This window comes from Plasmodium malariae, assembly GCF_900090045.1.
Source record: "Plasmodium malariae genome assembly, chromosome: 8".
In the NCBI taxonomy this organism is placed as follows: Eukaryota; Apicomplexa; class Aconoidasida; order Haemosporida; family Plasmodiidae; genus Plasmodium; species Plasmodium malariae.
In genome coordinates, this window is record NC_041782.1 from 569,586 (window position 1) to 592,327 (window position 22,742).

The 22,742-nt window shown below is 28.2% G+C and overlaps 7 protein-coding genes across 7 annotated transcripts; 2 read left to right on the forward strand and 5 right to left on the reverse strand.

Moving 5' to 3' along the window:
- Positions 1 to 1,038: 1,038 nt before the first annotated feature.
- Positions 1,039 to 2,001, forward strand: PmUG01_08020700 (conserved Plasmodium protein, unknown function; the record flags this gene model as incomplete). The annotated part of the gene is made up of 1 exon (XM_029004357.1): positions 1,039 to 2,001. The coding sequence occupies one exon, from the start codon at positions 1,039 to 1,041 to the stop codon at positions 1,999 to 2,001; it is 963 nt and encodes a 320-aa protein (XP_028861053.1).
- A 192-nt stretch (positions 2,002 to 2,193) lies between these two features.
- On the reverse strand, positions 2,194 to 4,710 carry MRSapi (methionine--tRNA ligase, putative; the record flags this gene model as incomplete). Its single annotated transcript, XM_029004358.1, has 1 exon — positions 2,194 to 4,710. The coding sequence occupies one exon, from the start codon at positions 4,708 to 4,710 to the stop codon at positions 2,194 to 2,196; it is 2,517 nt and encodes an 838-aa protein (XP_028861054.1).
- A 1,044-nt stretch (positions 4,711 to 5,754) lies between these two features.
- UTP25 (U3 small nucleolar RNA-associated protein 25, putative) lies at positions 5,755 to 9,177 on the forward strand (the record flags this gene model as incomplete). The annotated part of the gene is made up of 1 exon (XM_029004359.1): positions 5,755 to 9,177. The coding sequence occupies one exon, from the start codon at positions 5,755 to 5,757 to the stop codon at positions 9,175 to 9,177; it is 3,423 nt and encodes a 1,140-aa protein (XP_028861055.1).
- A 402-nt stretch (positions 9,178 to 9,579) lies between these two features.
- On the reverse strand, positions 9,580 to 10,124 carry PmUG01_08021000 (conserved Plasmodium protein, unknown function; the record flags this gene model as incomplete). The annotated part of the gene is made up of 3 exons (XM_029004360.1): positions 9,580 to 9,606; positions 9,819 to 9,866; positions 10,056 to 10,124. The coding sequence occupies 3 exons, from the start codon at positions 10,122 to 10,124 to the stop codon at positions 9,580 to 9,582; spliced, it is 144 nt and encodes a 47-aa protein (XP_028861056.1).
- Positions 10,125 to 10,728: 604 nt separating this feature from the next.
- PmUG01_08021100 (conserved Plasmodium protein, unknown function) lies at positions 10,729 to 12,041 on the reverse strand (the record flags this gene model as incomplete). The annotated part of the gene is made up of 2 exons (XM_029004361.1): positions 10,729 to 11,581; positions 12,013 to 12,041. 2 exons carry the CDS (start codon positions 12,039 to 12,041, stop codon positions 10,729 to 10,731), a joined length of 882 nt encoding a protein of 293 aa, XP_028861057.1.
- Positions 12,042 to 12,965: 924 nt separating this feature from the next.
- PmUG01_08021200 (conserved Plasmodium protein, unknown function) lies at positions 12,966 to 13,974 on the reverse strand (the record flags this gene model as incomplete). The annotated part of the gene is made up of 2 exons (XM_029004362.1): positions 12,966 to 13,756; positions 13,965 to 13,974. 2 exons carry the CDS (start codon positions 13,972 to 13,974, stop codon positions 12,966 to 12,968), a joined length of 801 nt encoding a protein of 266 aa, XP_028861058.1.
- Positions 13,975 to 16,631: 2,657 nt separating this feature from the next.
- Positions 16,632 to 22,049, reverse strand: UPF1 (regulator of nonsense transcripts 1, putative; the record flags this gene model as incomplete). Its single annotated transcript, XM_029004363.1, has 1 exon — positions 16,632 to 22,049. The coding sequence occupies one exon, from the start codon at positions 22,047 to 22,049 to the stop codon at positions 16,632 to 16,634; it is 5,418 nt and encodes a 1,805-aa protein (XP_028861059.1).
- Positions 22,050 to 22,742: the final 693 nt, after the last annotated feature.

Below are 22,742 nucleotides of genomic sequence, written 5' to 3' on the forward strand. Positions count from 1 at the left end.
GATTATATTATATATTTTTTTTTTTTTTTTTATTTCATTTTTTTTTTTCTGGCTAGCAGTTAAAAAATTTTCCCCTGTTGACTACAAAAATTTATTTGCCTGCTTCTAATAATTTGTGTAATGTAATTATGGTTTATTCATTTTATTTTCCACCTTTTACTTGTTTTTATTTCTTTTAAGATTTTCTTTTTTTCTTTATATTGGCTTAATTCTTTTTTTCCTTATGTTGATATATTACATATAACACGCGTTAATTTATGCACGCGTGAAACTTTTTTAAGTGAGGCCCTCAACCTTTAACGAATTCTTATTAAAAACTGGTACATATATGTATGTATACATATATTTTTTTTATTTTATGAATGCTATCAAAATTCGAAATTTTGAAAAATGGATAAAAATAACTTAACTGTGAAGATATGTCACCTAACCTTCCAGGAATTATGAAGGAAAGAACATATATGCACAAAAATACTTATATGTCGGTTATAAACGTACATACGTAAGCACATATATATATATATATATATATATATATATATATATATATATATATATATATATATTTATGTATGTATGTATGTATGTATATATTTGCTCACAATATATGACGCAAAAGAGTCGTTCCTGAGGCATTTTTTAAAGCAGTTAATCATGCTGTTATAATAAATGAAAAACTGTATTTGAAATACAACTGTTAGGTACATTTGTGTGCCCTCCTTCCTTGCATTCCCAATTTTAGGAGCACATACCATTGCATACATATGAATTTGAAGATATATACGTGTACACATATATATTTCTTTTTCTGTTTACATACTTATATTACTTGTAGATATTTGTGTGTACATTTACAAAGACATGCATACATACTTACATACTTCCGTACATACTTCCATACATACTTACATACTTCCATACACACTTACGTGCACACACACTTCCATACACACACTTTCATACACACACACTTCCATACACACATAGTGCTCCATACATGCACGAGCGTGGACGCTTCCGGTCAGCGTAACAACGTGAATGAAGATGCAGAAAACACTTATTGCAAAGGTAAAAAATTTTTATTTTTTAAGAGTAGAAAAAAAATGTGGAGGCACATCTCTGTTAACAAAAATTGGCCAATCTTTTAATCAAGAGAATTTGAAAAATATGAAAATAAAATTAGATAACTACCAAAAGAATACATCAAGTTTAAGAGTAGGGTCAGATAATAATAGTAATAATAGTAGCATATTTAAAAATTTTATAGATTTATTTAAAAAAAGTAATATAAAGGATAAGCTAAAAATTGGGGATAAGAGTGAAAAGAAAGAAAAGGATTTCTTTGAATATTATATAAAATGTTTAATGAAATATGAAGGTATTTTTACTTATCGTAAATTTCAATTTTTTTTAAAAGACTTGTGTGATTACTTTAAACTTTTTAGTATAAGTTACAAGTATAAAAAAAAAATGAACCCTCAATTGGAAAAATTAAAAAAACAATATGAAATTTTAAATTCGTTTTTACCCTACGAATTAGATTCAGATGATTATAAAATATTTCATGAAGAGAGTAAAAAATATTTAGCTCAAGCATGTAATGTAGATGTTAATTTTATTGATGAGTTACTACTTTTCCATGATTCATTAAAAACTGATAGAACATGGTTTTACAGAAGAATTATATTAAAAAGAAAATTACCAGAAAGTTTTGAAGAACGAGAAATAGATGCACCATACGATAGACCTATAACCAAGACATTCAATTATAACATAAAAGAATCATCATTAGAATATGAACAATATATTAAAAAACATGGAATTAAATTAAAATATAAAAAATGGTTTTCAAAAAAACATCCATGGTTCCGTAAAAATACGTCAGGAAGGAGCAGATGGGCAACGAGACCTTATACCAAACATTTTCCCTATCTTTATTATTCTCGCATTCCTAAGCATCTCTACCTTTCTAGGAATAAACCTAGAATTAAAAATTACTGATCCGTAAAAAAAAAAAAAAAAAGAAAAGTTATCAAAACGGGTTAACATATATGCACGTGCACATATATTATACATATACGTATACATGCATACATACGCATACATACATACATACGCATGCATACATACATACGCATACATACATACATACACATACGTACATACGCATACATACATCACAGTGTACCATTTTTACACAATTTTGATCAACTTCTTTATAATAAATTTTTTGGTCATCTCATTCATCATGCACAAGGAAATCGTGTCCTCACGAACATTTTGTAAACCTAAGTTTTTTAAAATAGTCAGACACGTGTGTGGTATAATGGCATACATAAACACAGAAATGAATTTTATACACTCCAATGTTTCATATATTATAGCATTAAATTTGTCCGAATTATGAGTACAATTCCAAGGTTCCTTATGCACAAAGTATTTATTAACACTTTTTATTAGTATCATCAAATTTTCTAAAAAGAGAGGGTATTCCATACTATTTATCCATTTAACTAATTTTTTTTTCATATTTCTACATTCATTTAAAATAGAAGAATTATAATAATCCTCTTTTTTTATTTCTTTAATTATTTCATATTTATTTTCAAGACATAATGATACAACTCGGTATAATAAGTTACCTACATTATTACGAAGAAAAAGCTCAAATGTTAACACATTTTTTTCTTTAAAATTTTTGTCTTCATATATATTTCCACTACCTATAAAATATAGTCTTAATATATCAGTATTATACCTTTTTAAAAGTGTAAATGGGCTTATAACATTATTTAAACTTTTTGACATTTTTATATTCTCATTTTTTATTAATCCATGACATACTATTTTGTCAGGCAGTTTTAAATTCAAGCTTTTCAATAAACAAAGGTAAAATACTCCATGAAATTTTAGTATGTCCCTTCCTATTATCTGTACATGGGGATTCCACGCACGCGCAAACAGTTTAGACACCGCCATGTTACCGATGTCACTGCATCTGTCACTGCCTCTGTCACTGCATCTGTCACTGCCTCTGTCACTGCCTCTGTCACTGCATCTGTCACTGCATCTGTCACTGCATCTGTCACTGCATCTGTCACTGCATCTGTCACTGCATCTGTCACTGCCTCTGTTACTGCCTCTGTTACTGTCATTATTGCTATCGCCGCTTCCACAGACAGCTCCATTCATGCTGACCATTTCCAGAATGTCCTCATAGGAACATAAAAAATCGTACTCCCGCACACGCTTCTCATCCTTGTTTGAAGAGGACCCAGGTAATACTGGATCGACAATAGTGTCAAACGTATTTGCGATTCCACGACGTTGCATATTGTTACTATACCTTTTAACTATATATAATATAGCTGACACATAAGATAGTAAAGCATCAAACCATACATATATAGATCCTTTTTCTTCCCCTGGGATCTTTATTCCCCATTCTGTGTTGTATCTACTTATACAGATATTCTTCAAATCATTTTTTAAAGAATACATAATTTCTTTTTGTAAATAACACGGGAAAATATACTCTTTATTTTTTTCATAAAAATCTATTAAGAAATCTTTAAATTTGAGTATATTAAAAAAATAACTGTTTTGTTCTTCAATGTATATAATGTTATGTTTTTTGTTGTTTCCGTTTTTTTCGTATTTTTGGCTTTCTTTATTTTTTTCATTTTTTCTGTTTTTCTGATTTTTTTCGATTATTTTTTTTTCTTCCTTATATTCAAACTCGTTCAGATATCTCTCTTCATTTACATCATAATACCCTTTATATACGTCTTTATATATATAATTGTTATTTAGTAAATATGACCAAACATTTTGTACAAATGACTTATGAAAAGTATTACTTGTTCTTTGAAATAAGTTAACTTTTACATTTAGTTCTTCATTCATCCTTTTATAATAACTACAAATATTATCAATGTGTATATTACTACTAATATTCATCTTCTTTGATTTTAATTCTATTTTTAATCCATGTTCATCCATTCCAGAAAAAAAGATTACTTTTCTTTTATTCTTATTATATCCTACTTCCATAAATCTCTTTATTATATCACTTAAAACATTGCAATATGCATGTCCGATGTGCGGCTCATCATTTCCATAATAAACTGGAGTACTAATAAAAAAAATTTTTTCATCTTCCCCATCCCTTTCTGCTATATACTGCACTACATTTTCAACATGGTTATAACTTTCCTCATTAATAGAATTGTTCCTTCCACTTTTAAGAAGCGAGCTTTTTATCGAATTGTTTTGCTGGCCTTTCAAGGTATGGTTTCCTGAACAGTTAGCTACACCATCCTCTGTACAATCCGCTACTTCATCCGCTACTCCACCCGCTACTTGATATGACTTGTTTAGGGGCCTCGCCGCTTTACCCCTTTTCACTTTTGTATGCACATTTGGAATTTGTGTTCTATTTATTACATAAAAGTATAAATTACTATTTTTCAGATTATTTAAAGAAGAGCGACCTAACTTTGAGCCTAACTTTGCAGCTAATTTTGCTCTCCCCCTTTCGAGCGAAAAACTTGTCTGTCTCTTAATGCTCGGGAGCAAGAACGGTATACGACGTTTAAACGTTCTAAGTGATATAAGCGAATAACAACACAGAGTTACTGCTTTGGATGGTTTTACTCTTAGAATAAATTTGATAGAAAAAAAAACAAAGAAAACAAATAAATATCTCATAATTTTCAGCAAGACTGTTTGTAGCTTTTATTTTTTTTTTATTTTTCATCTTTTCATTTATTTATCTATTTATTTACATATTTATCTATTTATTTACATACTTATCTATTTATTTACATACTTATCTATTTATTTACATACTTATCTATTTATTTATATACTTATCTATTTATTTATATACTTATCTATTTATTTATATATTTATTTAAATTTTTTTTTTTTTTTTCTTCCTTTATCTTTTATAGACTCATGTGAAAATTTATTACCACTTCCACTGCCAGTGGCACCAAAAAGGTATCTCTCTGAGAGAATATATATTCGTCTAACTCATTTTATAAAAATATTTATTAATTATGTGTATATATACAAGCACAAATGTACATAACAATGTATATTTTACTATATCGTCATACATGTATAAACGAAAAGAATATTTTTCTTTGTCATACCCCCTTGTTTTTTGTTTTTTTTTTTTTAATGCTAAAAGGAGTTGGCTATTATTAGGGGGGATCTTTTTTTTTTTTTTGGAAAATTATGAGAAAAATAATATTAAAAAAAAAAAAAAAAAAAAAAAAATTAACATAAGGACAGTTAGTTTATTTTAATTATGCCAATCTATTTTTTGCGCATTTCTTATGTATATATGCATCTATAAATGTATGCATAAATGTACGTTTATGTATGTATAAGTTATGTCGCACTTACCTGTGATCCAAATTTTGTTAACATGTTGAAATCTCGTTGTTCATTCTAATAACGTCGGATATGCTTATTTTACAAATAATCCATTTTTTTTTTTTTTTTTTTAAAACTACCTTTTCCTTATTTTTTTATTTTTTTTTTTTTCCACTCTAATTAAATGAATCATATGCATATATATAGAAGGTAAGTGTTTTATGCTTTTCTTGTTCGAACAGAAAAATAGTACATTAACGTGTACATATGTATATATAAATATATATACATATAAAAGCGTATACGTATAAAAATGAGTACATATATTTGCAATAATTAACCTACTATTTTACAAAAAAATAAAGAAAAATGAGCAATCCAAATCGAAGAAGGAAGAAAAGGAGGATCACGTCACTCAATGAGCTGTATGAACTAGAATACGTAAAAAGAGAAAAAAAAAAAAAGTTGAAAAAATTAAATATTTATAAAAAAAATAAAGTTGACTCGGTAAATGAAGCATATGAAGTGAAGGAAGAAAAGGACGCAAAAAAGCAGGATAAAAAGGAAAAAAAAGTTAACATCATACTGCTAAGAGAGTACAAAAAATTAAAGGAATTAGAAGAAGAACCTAAGCAGATATATGGTGGACCATCAGATCAAGAAGAAAAAAAGGCAAAACATAAAAAGGAGTCCCCACATGTTACATTTTTACAAATTTTAAAAAAGAAAAATAAAGGAAATGAAAACTGGGATGTACATAATAATCTAAATAGCGAAATAACCAGTCAAGTAAAATACGCGTCTTCATTTTTGCAAGACGATGTAACGATAAATATCCAAAGAAAGGATGAGGAGGTAGATCCCGAAAAGGGAAATATCCCAAGAATGCTAGGGAGTAAACATAAGGAAAATAAAAGGATAAACGTGTTAAAAAATGTGGATGAAATGTATATGTCCATGTTAATAAAAAATGTAAGAAATCAAAGCAACTATTTTGCAAGCAGCGGGGAAAAAAGGAATGGCAGTAATAGTCGTAGTAACCGTATTAGTCGTAGTAGCCGTAGTAGCCGTAGTAGTCGTAGTAGCCGTAGCAATAGCAGTAGCAGTAACCGCGATAATGGCAAAATCAACGGCAAGGGAAAGGGCAGAACTAGGAATGGTATTAGGGGCAGCGAAAGGGGGGGATGTAATGCCCTTGATCATAATGAGAGTAGGCTGGACAAAGGTGGCACAGTTCCACCGAGTTATTATGCCAGTTTCAAGGCCGATAATATATATAACAATTATAGTAACAGGTCTTACAAAATATGGGAAGATAAAATGGATTATTATTTTACCTTTTGCCAAAATGTGAATGAAAAATTTATGGAACAATTTTGTAGAAAGAAATTAAATAAAATAAAACAAAAAAAAGAAAAAATGAAAGATAAGAATAAAACTATTGAAGATATATATGTTAGCTCTAATTTGTTCTTTGAAACGAATATTTTTAGGAAGAGGGGAAATCGGGAAGATACAAACGATGCTGTAGTAGAAAGTAGAAATGACGATGTAGACAAAAATATAAGTGAAGACGAAAAGGGTAAAGATGATCAAATGGAAGAGACAAAATTCCAGTTTTTTCATAACATTGAAATTAAGCCCTATTTTTTTTGCAGCTATTTGGAAAAAAATTATATAACATATTACTTGATCAACATCTTGGACACAAAACCAAAATGTATTTTAGATCAACATAATTTCTATAATATATATGAACCAATACTATGCAACTTGAGAAATTATCTTTGCTCGTTCAAACACCCCATTTCCTATTTTAGAAGTGATATATACATATACCTAGAAAGGTACTACAATATGAGGATTACAAAATATGTTAGCTGCGGAAAAAGAGAAGAACAGGAAGACCAAACTGAATGTCGCGTGGTGAATGCCAATATGGACAAGGAAGAAGAACAATGCGAAACATTACAAGGGGGGAAAAGTGAAAAAAAAAATAAACATATAAATGAAGTGGGAAATGGAGAGCGAAACGGAAGATCAAACGGCAGAACAAACAACGGTAAAAGCGGCAAGATGCATGGAAAAAAAAAGAAGACATTTCTTGATGTAAGCGCCATTATTGAGCAAAGCGATGAATTAAGGGGATACTTTCACTATATCAATTCGTATGTGGACGTTTTGTTCACAAACCAGAATGTTCTGAACAGCCATTTTGTAAGGCTACTAAACAGCATTCATCATTTAAACCACTTAAAGAAAAAAAGAAAAAGAAAAAAGTATATCAGAAAAAAAATAGAAAAATTAGAAAAAACTCAACAGGTGGAAAACAAGAATAATGTACAATTAGATGAAGATTTTTGTGATGAAAGTTTTGCTAAACCGAAAATTTTGATCTTATGTGCTTTTAGATATATTGCTAAAGAATATGTAGATTTAATATGCAAATTATTAAAACCTAGTGAAATAAAAAATAAAAATAAATTACTAACTGAGTATGATATAACCATAGAGGAGAAAAAAAAAATGAAAAAAGAATATTTAAAAAAAAAAAGAACATTTGATTATATTAACTTATATAGAGGTAATAATGATGACTGCTTCAGATTAGGAATAAAGTTGTTAGATGATGAAAAAAGAATACAGATATATAGTCCATTTTATGATAGTGATATTTTAATATGTTCTCCTCTGGGCTTAGATACTATTATTAAAGAAAGTCAGGAAGAGGGAGAAGAGAAGAATCGTTTACTGAGTGGTACCGATTCCTCAGATAATTATGAACTAATAGATGACACAAACAGTTCATCATCAAAAAGAAAAAAAAATAAAAATAACAATGAGTACAAGCGAAAAATAAAACTTAATAGGAAAAAAAAAAAATTGTACGAATATGACTTTCTATCATCTATTGAAATTTTAATTATAGACCAAGTAGACATAATTCTAATGCAGAATTTGTTAACATTAAAAAATGTTCTTGATTTTATAAATAAACCATTACTAAGATGGGGAAATGCAAATATAAATAGAATACCCAAATATATAGTAAATGGGTATATAAAAAATTATAGACAAACAATTATTTCTTCTAGTATTTTAGACACGAATTTTATTTCGTTAATCCAGTTAGCAAATAATTACAGGAGTTACATAAAATTATTTATAAAAAATGGTGTTCATAGTAGTATGCATAATGGTGGGAATAATGATGCTCATAGTGACGCTTATAATGATGCTACTGTTTTATTAAATATAAGAAATTATTTTAGCACGAATCAATATTTCAAAAAAATAGAGTGTGATAATGTGTTAAAAATAGAAGAAAACATCATAAATTTCTTTTCAACAAATGTCGTTGACATTTTAACAAATATAAAACATCTTATCCTATTTCTACCAACCTATATTGAATATATAAGACTAAATGAAATACTAAGAAAAACAGATATCTCTTTTAAAGGGGTTAATGAATATACAAATAAAAAAAAATTATTAAAAATTAAGAAATTATTCAAGTTTGGAAGAATTAATATTTTGTTAGTTACTGGTCGTTTAATTTTTTACGAAAGATGTACTTTTGCAGGGGCCAACCACATCATCTTTTTTTCCCCTCCAAAATTTATTTTTATGTACTTTGAGTTAATTAAAAATTTAAACAGGAACGTTAATACGTCCTCTATATGTTATTACACAAAATATCATACATACGAGTTGGAAAGAATTGTAGGACAAAAAAGAGCCAAGCATTTAGTGAGCGAGAACAATGGAAAGATAACGCTCTTCAAGTGAAGAAGCTCAAGTAAAGGGTATTTTTGCTTTGTTAGAAAAACTGTAAAAAATAGCAAAATTAATTGTGAGTTGTTGCGTCTATAAGCATCCGTCTACAACGTATGCATACGGCAGTACAGGAGTACGTACTTAAATATATACATGCATATATGTGTATGTGTGCATGGATATACATATACAAAAATATATTTAAATTTAAGTAGCACAAAATATAGAGCAATATAATCCATCCGAACGAGCGATACCCTTTTAACTCGTACGTGAATCCTTGATGTGAATATTTATCGCATTTCATACAGATTATGTTTCTTTCCCCTCTTCTCCTCTCTCTGTAGACCATATCAGAAAGACGTCAACCACACCACATTACATTACATCAATTATATATCATTAATAATTTTCTTATAAATGTCTATATTTAGTCTTTTTCTGCATGGAAAAAATGCAAAATTGATAAAATTTGTAATTGTTTTAATGAGTAGCAATAAGTACTACTTTTGCTTCCTCATTTTCGTACTTCTTTTTATTTCTTAGCATTTTTTCCCCTTTTTTCAAATTTTTTTTTTTTTTTTTTTTGTATTTCCTCCTTCATTTATTATTTTTTATTATGTTTTTAATTACACCAAAATGTTTAGCTTTACGAACTCTCCATAAAAATCAATTTCCATTTCTTCAAGCCTAGATATCACCTTGTAAATTTTGAGTTGAAAATATGAACGTGTGTAATAGCTAGTTTAAAAAAAATAGAAAACCATGTACATATGTGTGTACATATATACATATATACATATACATATATACATATACACATATATACATATACACATATATATATATACATATATACATATATTTTTTTTTTTTTTTCTTTTGCTAACACTCTTAGCTTTAGCTAGCTGTAGTTCATAATCCGATAAATTCATTTTTTCGCATGAACGTTTATTCATATTGGTAATTTTTTGGTATTTTTGTTCATAAAAAAAAAAAAATAATAAATAAAATAAAATAATAAAATAATAACGTAATAAAATAACATAAATTTTTATGGTACACAAAAATGAACTAATATTACGAATAACTTAAAATACAGTGGTTATATTACGTTTACAAATAAGTTAAATATATGTACAACAAAAGTAATACACTTCAATGAAACTAAAACATGGGAGAAAGGGAAAAAAAAGAAAAAAAAAAAAAAAAGGTACAGTCAATCTCAAAATAAAAATCAAACAATTAAATGTAACGCGTACACACACATGTATATGCATATGTATATTTATGTTTGTGTGTGTACATACGCACGTACATTGAATAAAAAAATAAAAATAAAGTAAAAATAAAATAAAAAAATATAGTAAAAATAAAATAAAAAAATATAGTAAAAATAAAATAAAAAAATATAGTAAAATAATAAATGACCTTTTCACGCAGGCTATTATTAAGAAAACGTACTGCACTAGTAAACGGTTGAACAGACAGATGAGCTACAAAACGTGGGATGATATCTTCTTTTATAGTTCAAAGAACAGTTAATATTTTTATTCGATTATATCAAAAGTCAAAAAATGTAGATAACTCAAGGTTATCTATATTCTCTTTGTCATTATTTTGTGAATTAAAGGCTCTAATAAAATTAATATTTTTAAGTAAAATATTGTGGAAATTTTTCAAACTATCTAAATTTAATTCTTTTATTAATATATTTAATTTATTGTTTCTTCTACAATTATTAAAATATTCAGAAAATAAATTTTTCGTAACACAATCATCATCGATTAAATTTCTTTTCTGACTTATGATAAATTTTTCATTGTCTTCCTTTATCGGAACTTTGTTCAGGTAAAAACTATCTAAAAAATTATTTAATTCATTTATCAAGTCATTTTTTGAGTATATTTTATGTTTATCTATGAAAGAATCCATAATGGGTATTTTGTTCATGTAAGAATTCACCTGTTCATTTCCTATTAATATATTTATTTCTGCTTCTCTGTTTTCATTTACTTCCTCATCCATATTTCTTAGAATTTTTTTCCTGGTACAAGGTGATGAGTAATTATACAGTTGAGATATCAAAAAAGTATCATCAAATTTTATTTTTTTTTTTTTCTTCATTTTGTCAACGCTATTATATAAATGAATTGAACAATAATTTTCTAAAATATACTGCATAAAAAAATTATTATCTCCTTCTATACTTTTTAAAACTGTTAAACATAAATCAATGCATTTCTCAATATTTTTTTTCGATTTTTCCAAATTTTTTAAATTTAATATTTCTGTCCCCCTTTTTCCATATCCTCTCGCCACTTTATACTCTTTGATTTTATCAAAAGAATAATATAAGTTAAAAACCAAAATCTTGAGAAGAGTGTCAGCTAGGCAGACCAAACCCTTTTCGAATCTATTTGTCGGGGGAAATTATGAACGCGTATTTATTTCTGATCATCCGAAATGCACCACGTACACATTATATATACATTTTATACACACATATACATATTTTGCACACACATACATATATATATATATATATATATATATATATATATATATATACATATATGCATATACATTATGGCAGAAAAAGGAGAGAAATACACTTCTCAAAAGGCATCATACCACCTTATTCCATATATGCATATTCTTACAAAAATGTATGGGACAAAATTTTAACGTTACTCGTAAAAACTTAAAATGTTCCTACACTCGAATAGTTTCCTAAGTTTTGTATTTCCATATAACTAAATTTTACTATATGCATAACATATTCTTTTCTTTTTTATTATCAAATTTTGCTAAATGTTCATAATAAAAGCTAACATTTTTTCTTACCGTTTTGGTAAAATGGCAAAAGTATCCATTCTTCTTTTCACTACTTCTTTCGTTTTTTATCTCATTCTATCTAATTTTATCTTATCCTGTCTTAACTCCTCTTTATGTCACTTTTTTATTTTGTTTATTATTCACTCTCTTTCAACAACGAACGGGTAAATAACAATTAGTAAAGACCATATTTCTAAAACGAGAAAAAAAGTATGATTTATTACAATAATATAATGTAAGCGCTGCTTAAAATTTTAAAACCCTTATCGATTCGTTTAGGGGGAACGGAATAAGCAAGCACGTTTTTCCATAATGGTAATTAACATCAATTATAGATATATATATATATATATATATATATATATATATATATATATATATATATATATATATATATATGCATTCACATAAGTATATAATATGCTCCATTTTGCGTTCCTTGGGCATAATATATTTTTTAAGAGAAATGATGCAGACTCATAAATATGCACATGCAGTAAGTACGTATACGCATACATATATACGCACATATATGAGGACGATTTTTCTCCCGTGGTATTATAACTTTATTGGGCTATTTTAGCCCATTTGCAAAAAAAAAAAAAAAAAAAAAAAAAATATATACATATATATATATATATATATCAATTTTTTAAAGTTATAAACATATAATTATTTAATGTCATCAATAGTATCGTGGGCTTACTTATCTTGAAAATGTATGCCACTGTTTATATACGCATATACATATATGTATTGATATATGTATGTATGTGTACATATATTTACGCTCCTATAAGCGCTCGTATAACCTTAAACAGTCGAGCCTTTTCAGCATAAAATGGTTTTTGCAAAAACGCACTTTCATCAAATTTGCACTGTATAAATGCGTATGGTAATATTTATGTGTTCTGATCAAAAAGGACACCTATATAATTTGCATAAACTTTTGTTCTTCTTGCCTATCTGATATAATCATTTTTAATCAAATCTTTATTATGATGAGACATTTTAATAGAGGGCAAATTATCGTAATAATAAGGTATTAACGGTAGTAAGGTATACGATTTGTTCAATGAGTAATTTTGTTTTGTTGTTTTTTTATTTTCCATATAATTATTATTATATACATAGTTTATCTCTTTTGCGCTCGCGCAATTGATATTTCTCAAAGGAAATTTTTTGTGTAAATGATAATTCGTACATTTATAGTATTCATAGTCTTTTGGAAATGTGCAATTAGTTTGGATATTCACAATACTAGTTTCTTTTTGATGTAACGAGACATTATCTATTCCTTTCTTTCCTTTTTTGCTATACAAAAACAATTCTTTAAATACAAAAAATTTAGAAAAAAAATTTTGTACTAATTTTTTCGCCTTTAACTGAATTATTGACTCTAACTTAAATAATCCATATACCTTTTTAAAGCCATTATAATTTTTATAACATTTTTTTTTTTTTTCCTGAACACATTCAGAAATTTTACATTTATAATAAAATTCGTTAAATGTGATGATCAATTTGTATCTAATTTTTCTTTCTATAAACCATAAACTATAACCAAGTTTCTGTTTTTCCAAAAGTCCTAATTTGGTCAGGAGTTTTAAATTATTATATTCCTTTCTTAACAAATATTTTTCATTAATTATTTTATTTAACATTTCTATTCCTCTTCCAGTTCTTAAAGTACTGGCAACTAATACTTTGCTCTCATTGAACGTGAGAAACTTTTTCTTCGATGTGGAACTATCTTTAGATGAGCAGTAAAGAGGTTATACGTACATGTATGTGGATATATATTAACGAGTATATGTGTAGACATACATACATATGCATACATGTACGTTTATACATGTGTATTGTGAGCGTATGTTTTTTCATAAATTTTTTATCAACATTTTAATCATAATTTTTAATCATACTTTTTGAATATTATGTGCTTTTATTTTTTTTCTTACTATGAATCATTGTAGAGCTGCGGGTCATTCATTATTAAAAAAATAAAAAAGTTTTCCTACCACTTGGTGTTTAATGTTTTACAGTGTTGCAGTTGTGGATATTCATATTTATGTCAGTATATCCATTTAAATATGCTATTTTTTTTTTTTATATTTTTTTTTTTTTTATATTTTTTTTTTTTATATATTTTTTTTTATATATATATTTTTTTTTTCTACTATTGTAAGGTCAAATATGCTTTATCTCAATTTTGTTATTTATGAAAAATGAAAAATAAAAGAAAGATTTTGGTGGTCATTCACAAACGGCCAAAATTGATTTGACAAAATATAAAAGGATAAAAGAAAAAAAATAAAAACAAAAAACGAAACAAAAAAACAACAAACAAATAAATATATAAATAAATAATAAATAATTAAATACTAGACACTATAGCAAAATGTTTAAAACCGTTCTGCACATCCCTTTCATACATATATCTTTACTTTAAAGATAACATGGTGCCTATATAATAAAATTAACTTGTGCATGCACCTTCTCCTCAAGTGTTATGGTTTCCTCATTGTTATTTATTGCTTGTGCAGGTTATATTATATTGTGTAAAATTCCAATAAAAAAAGGAACAACAGAATAACGTTTTATGAAGTTTTTCCGTAAGGAATGTAAGTCTTTTCCTCATTGATGAATAAAAATAGACGTAGGTTTAAACAGATGTTATATGTGTATTGCTGTTCACAATTATGATTGTATATACATATTTATGGTTATGTATATGTACAATATTCGCCTTAATGAGACATTTAATATAGCTTGTAATCTTATGAAGTGAAGTATCTCTTACCGAGAAAACTGACTTAACTACTAACACAGCTACATGCTTTTTACAGTTACGTCAATTTACTTTATTCTATGAACACTTTTTAATACTACGTACACGTTTGTTACATATTTCTCTATAGGTTTACCCAAAAATGAAAAAAAAAAAAAAAAATTCTTAACATGTTAATATGTTGTTAATTTAATTAGCTAATAGAAAATTATTCACACTAAACTTCATATAACGTCAAAAAAAAAAAAAAAAAAAAAAAAAAAGGGTACCAACGAATGTGTATTTACGAATAATTTTTATTTTTTTTTTTTTTTACAAATATAAAAGATCTTTAAACTCAAAATATAGGTAATCCTTTTATTTTTACATAAATAAGGCAATGATTCACAATCTTAAATTCAAGTAAAAAAATCTACTTTTAATTTTGCGATTAATAAAATAAAATAAAATAATAATAAAACAAAATAAAATAATTATTACTATCCCCTTCACACAACTAAGTGCATTTATAATGACTGATACATCACAACACATTTTTATTTTCAATTAAAAAACTTACAATGTTTCTATGTTTTCATTCTACCATTTTTAATTCCCCATATTTTCTCATACCTTCGTGTACTACTCTGTGTTCTTACCTACAATTAACATTTGACATATTCTTACATTTTAATAATCATTGCACTTACAGAATATTTTCAGTCATATAAATTTTTCTTCCTGACTAGTTTTAAACGTCATTTTTGCCACGTTTGCCTAAATTTAAATTACGTTTCCTTTGTTCTTTTTTTTGCTCTTTTTTTTGTTCTTTTTTTTGCTCTTTTTTTTGCTCCTTTTTTTGCTCTTTTTTTTGCTCTTTTTTTTGCTCTTTTTTTTGCTCCTTTTTTTTGCTCCTTTTTTTGCTCTTTTTTTTGCTCTTTTTTTTGCTCCTTTTTTTTGCTCACTTAATTTTCCCTATTTTTTGCTAACTTATTTTTATTTTATTTTAGCTACATTTCCCTAGCTAAGGCACATTAACCATAGAACTATTTTTTATTCGTTGCAGACCACTTCCCAATTTTTGGCTTATAATCCCCCTCTTTGAATCATTAAGGCATATTTCCAAATTCTGCAAAGATTTCACAAATGTTTAACTCTTTTTTATCATGTTCATATGACTCGTCCAATTTTACCAGGAATTCCTTCTATTTGTTTTGCTAGTCCTGTCTCGTACTATTCATATTGTGGGCTTCCAAATGTCCGAAAATTTTAAAAGTGCATATTGAGTAAACGCTCAAAGTATAGTTTCCCTAATTTGCATATATAACAAATAAGCATAAATGTGTTTCAAACACGTAGATTATATAACCTCATTTGGTTTTAATGCACTCACTGCGACTTATTGCAACTATTGCATCTATTGTACCTACTGCATTATTTGCTTTTTTTCCTTTCATATTACTTTCTCATTCAACCACATCCTGACATCCGACCTTTGACCTATTAGCCATAATGGCACAGATAATCATAATGAAGTTATCTAGGCATATCTTCAACGGAACATAAATTTTACTTCATATTTAATGGAAGTAAAAAAAATAAAAAATGAAAATATAAGTAAAAATAAAATAAAAAATACAAGTAAAAAATAAAAATAAAATAAAAAATACAAGTAAAAAATAAAAATAAAATAAAAAATACAAGTAAAAAATAAAAATAAAATAAAAAATAAAAGTAAAAAATATAAGTAAAATAAAAAATATAAGTAAAAAATATAAGTAAAAAATAAAAATAAATAAAATATAAAAATAAAAGATAAGGTTAAAAAAATAAAATAACGTCGTTTCCTAACTGCATATCACACATCTTGCGTTGGATCGCCGCTTAACTTGAAATCTCCTACAAGCACGGAACCATCCTGCAGCAACATATTTGGATGTTCGGAACTCGACATAACATTTTTATTCTTAAATTTTTTGGGTGCTAATGTCAGACTACGGTTTTCATTAGTCTCATTGGCATATTGGTAAGAAGGATGGAAATTATCACTCTGATTGTTTTTATAATAAAATAATTGAGGAAATATATCGCAATTTTTTGAATTTAAGTTGTAATAACCTTCTTTGCAATTTAAATCTACCGAGTTGTTTGACATATTCTTGTCTTCTGTCAAATTATTGTTGTAATACAAAAAATTGGAATTAGAAGGATTGTTACCGATACTACTGTCGCAGATAGAGCCGCAGTTACTTCTGCAGTTTTTCACGCTGCTGTTATATTTTTCGTTAGACGAAAAGGATGCGTCGTGAAGCTTCCCACCTTCTGACAGTAACAAATTCCTATTATCGACAGAATAATCATTAAGCTGTGATAATTGACTCATATTGTTAATGTAGGAGTTTAAACCATGTTTGCTTCCGGGATGATGGTTCATGAAGCTAAAGAAGTCCTTGTTCATAACAGAGTCATTGCAGTAGCTGTGATTGGACATATTCATATTAATATAAGATATATTATTGTTATGGTTTGTCGAAGTGCTACTGATATTACTGTTAAACTTCTTCCTGTTCTTACCACTATTATAATTGAACTTGTCATTGTTTCTATCATAATTACCACTGGTATAATTGTAATTAGTAATTCTGCTATTCCCGTATATGTTGTCCACATAACCGGCACTTGTTATTCTTCTAAATGAAGTAGAACCTAACGCTCTACCCTTGTCAGCCCTTTCATATCCTTCAAAATAATTAAAATTAATATATCTGGATGGCTGTTTCACAGGTGTTGGAATATTAATAGTGACTAGTTTCAAATTAGATAAGCATCCTTCTACTATTAGATCCTTTTTCTTAAATTGTGTCAATAAATTAATCCATACAGAATTTACATTTGTAATAGTTTCATTAGAATTAATTTTCTCCTTAGTTATATAATGTTGTCTTGACAAAACTTTTGCATTACCACAAATGATTAATCCATATTTTGCTCTTGTTAAAGCAACGTTTAATCTTCTAGGATCATTCAAGAAACCGATTCCTAATTTTTTATTAGAACGAACACATGATAAAAGAATAAAATCTTTTTCTCTTCCTTGAAAAGCATCAACAGAAGCTACTTCTATATCTGATGCATGTTGGAATGGTAAATTTTTTTGTAACAAAGATGTAATATATGCTCTTTGTCCTTCATATGGTGTAATAACACCTATTTGATTCGCTTTCAAACCACACTGTAATAATGTACGTACTAATTTTTCCATATTTGATGCTTCACTTCTATTCAGATAACTAGTACCAGATGCAGACATCTCTTCTAGTCCTGCTGTATTATAAAAAAACATTGGACATTTGGGATTAGGCCATGGGAAATTTTTTAATGGATATTCCCTCTCTTTTAATGTTATTCCATTTTGTAAGCAACCATCATAAAAGACATAAGAAGGAAATTCACTTAAAGCTGGATGCATACGATATTGTACTTCTAATCTAAATGGAGTAATACCTAACATAACCAATCGTTCAAATAAACTTTTTCCTAATCCTGCATTTGCAGCTTTCTTACAAACAATAATAGGACCCAACTGACAATGATCACCAACAAGTACTATTTGTTTTGCACCTGTTACTAAAGGAACTAAACATTCTGGTTCTGTTGACTGTGTAGCTTCATCTACTAATACTTGACTAAATCGAAATTTCTTTAATCTTTTATCCATTGCACCAACGCATGTAGAACAAATTACATCTGCTTCTATTAAGATTTCCTGTTCAGCATAAAAAATTAATTTTTTTAATCTTCTTTCATCTTTTTGCGATAACTCACCTACTTCTTCTTTTAATTCTAATAATTTATTTAATTCTTCACCTATATCACTTTTTAAAAGTTTCATTTGATTATGTAAATATAAATAGTCAGCAATACTTGGAACGGATTCTCTACTTTTAGCACACAATCTAACAACCTTTAAACCTGTTCTATGAATTCGTACTGATAACTGATCAACAGCAACGTTACTCGGAGCTGTCACTAATACCTTTCCACCCTTTCTCATAGTAGATAAATGATATACCAAAGTAGCACACGTTAATGTTTTACCTGTTCCTGGTGGACCTTGAATTAATGACAAAGGGGACACCAAACTTTTTTTTATTGCATCTATTTGGGAATGATTAAGAGGAGCTAAATTTGGCGCTGAGTAATTTACAATAGGTAATCCTCCCCTTCTCTTTCCATCATGCATGTTGTAATTACTATTGCTATTATGATTATTACTATTATGATTATTACTATTATGATTATTACTATTATGATAATTACTATTACTATTATGATAATTACTATTACTATTATGATAATTACTATTACTATTATTATATACTAAATCGTTTTTATAATATTCCAAAGATTCATCAGATATATCATGACCTAACAGTTTATGATATAAATAACCACTAAGTGAATACGAATTATAAGCAAATTCATTTAAAGCTAATAACATACGATCATATGCTGTACTTTTCCATACAAATTCAACAGAAAATCCAGTAGTTATATTGTCAACCCATGGACCATCAGCTGTTCCTAAAATTCGTAACTCCAATGCTATTTCTTCAGTATTATGTAATCTTGATATATGACCTTCACATGACCATACTTTTCCATTTGGATATGTGTAAGACAATTTCAACTCATCTCCTGCTACTAATCTTAGTTCACTTTCTTCCTTCACATATATAAAATGAGCATATCTTTTTTTATTTAATCCGATATCCCAACGAATTGTTACATTCCCTTGTTTTTGCCCTTCTTTAATTGATTTATCATAATCAGCTTCTAACTTAATTAATGGTGCAAAAATAGACTGATAGTGATGTACATCATCATATTTTAGTGCTACCTTTACAGGTTCATCATTTAATATTTCTGAATCTAATTCATCTATATAAACATCCTTTTTGTTCTTCCATAATTCCTCTAATTTGTTTACATTATATGAAGTAGCTAACTTCTTTCCTTTCTTCTCTGCCTCCTCAACAGATGGAATACTAACTAGCCAATCTAAAAAACACCTATCTTCAATTAGTGGTTGCCATTTTTTTAAATTCCATTCCTTCATCTTTCCCAACTCGGCTAATTCGCCCATTCCGCCACTACCATTGTCACTACCATTGATACTACCACTGGCACTACCATTGATACTACCATTGGCACTACCATTGATACTACCACTGATACTACCATTGATACTACCATTGTCACTATCATGGCTACCTTCACTGATACTACCATTCTGATCAGGTTCCCACACATCATGCTTATTAGCGTGTCCGCTTTTTTGCACACCCCTTTCTGCATTTCTTTGTCCTTCCCCTTCCACTTTGTCCCTTTTTCTCCTTTCGTGTTTGACTTCATCACTAGTAACATTCTTCTCATCAGTTTTGCCAATTTTATTCTTCCTTTCTCTCTTTTTCCTTTTATCATAACAGAAATAACTGTCATAGTTCATGCTGTTTTTCCCCTCCAACTCACTCCAGTTATCTTCACTAAACGAAAATTCATCGCTACTAATTATGTAGTTCTTCCCTGTTGTTATATCTACGTCGTTCTTCGCTCTTCTCACGTTATCGTCATGGTCATCGGTATCTTGTTGCTCTTTCTTATATTTAACACCTTTCTCATTGTTATGTAATTCTTGTTTTTTCCCAATATCCCCTTTCTTTATAGTTGATTCACTATCATTTACATACTCCTTTACGTGCTCCTTTGCATACTCTTTTGCATGCTCCTTTGCATACTCCTTTGCATACTCCTTTGCATACTCCTTTGCATACTCTTTTGCATGCTCTTTTGCATGATCATCCTCATTTCCCCTTGCATTACTTCTACCATACAACGAAAGAAATCTAGCCAAACAGGGGTCCCTACAGATAATTACGACAACCCCTTCCTCCGATGTCGGCAGAAATCCTAACAAGAACACATTTCTACATCCACAATTATAACATTCTAAAATAGTTTCACCTAGTAGACTATTCTTATGTAATTTAATTTCTTTATGTTTTGATCGAACTAAGTGAGTAACAATATGACTACCACAGGTACCATAGGACCCATTACAAAACCATCGATCACATGTATTGCACTGAACAACACTATCAATAGAATCAATTTCACAATAACGGCATCTATAATATTTTAATTTCTCTTCTTTTTTTTTAAGCCTAGATCTATTACTAACACTGTTATTGTTACTATGCTTGCTGCGCTCGTTCGTGTTTCTTCTTTCTGCATAATTACTACCGATACGACTGTAGCTATTAGTGCTGCTATTATTATTGCTATTCCCGTTTCTGTTACTACCATTACGGATGTACTCATTATTGCTGATATTCCCATTGCTATTACTGTCACTACTCCAGACATTATCCCTTTCCTCGTACCTCTTCTTTTTCTTATTTTCCAAATCATAATCCTCCCTGGGGTATTCCAAGCATCCGCTGGATAAGTTGTCATCATAATTGCTAACATCATATAAGTGTTCTATACTATTTTGCACGTGAAATGAATTCGTATGCTCATGTTTTTGATTATTATGATTCTTTTTCTTCTTTTTAGAAATTCCGTCTTGCTCATTACCACCAAGTTCATCTATTACTTTTGCATTACGGCGCTGATCATTTTTCCTTACATTCTGCCTTACATCCATCCCTACGGTTTTCCCTTTTCCCTCTTCTTCCACTTCTTCTACTTCTGTTTCATCTACTTCTATTTCATCTACTTCTATTTCATCTACTTCTATTTCATCTACTTCTATTTCATCTACTTCTATTTCATCTACTTCTATTTCATCTACTTCTACTTCATCTACTTCTACCTCCTCCTCTCCTTCCTCCTTCTTTTCATCCCCCTTGTGTCTAATTTCTCTTCGGTCGTCTATTCTCACACACACCTTATCATCTTCATTCTTCTCTTGCTTTTTTTCCACAGAACCCGTATATGAACAATTCACTGATTTAATATTCGTATTGTCCTTATTCTGACTATGTTGATCCTTATTCTTCATTTCCCTTTTACTTCTTCCGACCCCTTCCTTATGTATTGTACTGTTCTCACCGGCATCTTTCATATCATAATCATAATAGTCATCAGAAAAATAGCTTTTACTTATTCTATTTATTTTTTTTTTTTCATTATGAGGGTAAAAATCATAAAAATCATCAAAGTCGTCCACATCATCAACATCTATTTGGTTGTAATCAAATGTCTTATCCATATTTTTGTTATACGTAAATTTTTTGTTCCGTATGATTTAGAAAAAAAAAAAAAAAATTAAAACAAATGCATGCATGTACGGATGTGTATGTAACGTGTACATGTGAAAGTATGTTCTTACAAATGGGTTCGCATTTGTATATGTTATGTACAAGTATGGAGTTGTTCATATGTATGTATACATGTGTGCATGTTATATATGCTTACATATATACACACATACATATAAAAACTTATAATACGTTGTGCTGCCCAGAACAAAACTTATTGATCTTTTACATGTGAGAACTTAGCGTTTATTATCTCTTATATGCAATATGTGCATAGGTTACATATATGCACATGTGTACATTCATATACATGTAGTTAATTCATGTACTTCTACAACTTCCATTTAGACTGTTCGTTCTTTATCATTTTTGCTAATACATTTATACCAGTAATTTCACCATGTAATGCGCATTATTTTTTATGTCCTAATTTTCCTTTTTATTGATATTTTATCTTTTCCAAACAGCCAAAAATGTAAAAATGAATTTGTACATATATATCCATATATACGCAAATATGCATATATACATATGAACATATACACGTATATACTTATACACAAGTACGTTTATCTGCAAACTTATCACTAAATAGGAATAACAGGTTAAGAGTATTCAAATTTCTAATTTTTCGCTGGGGGGAG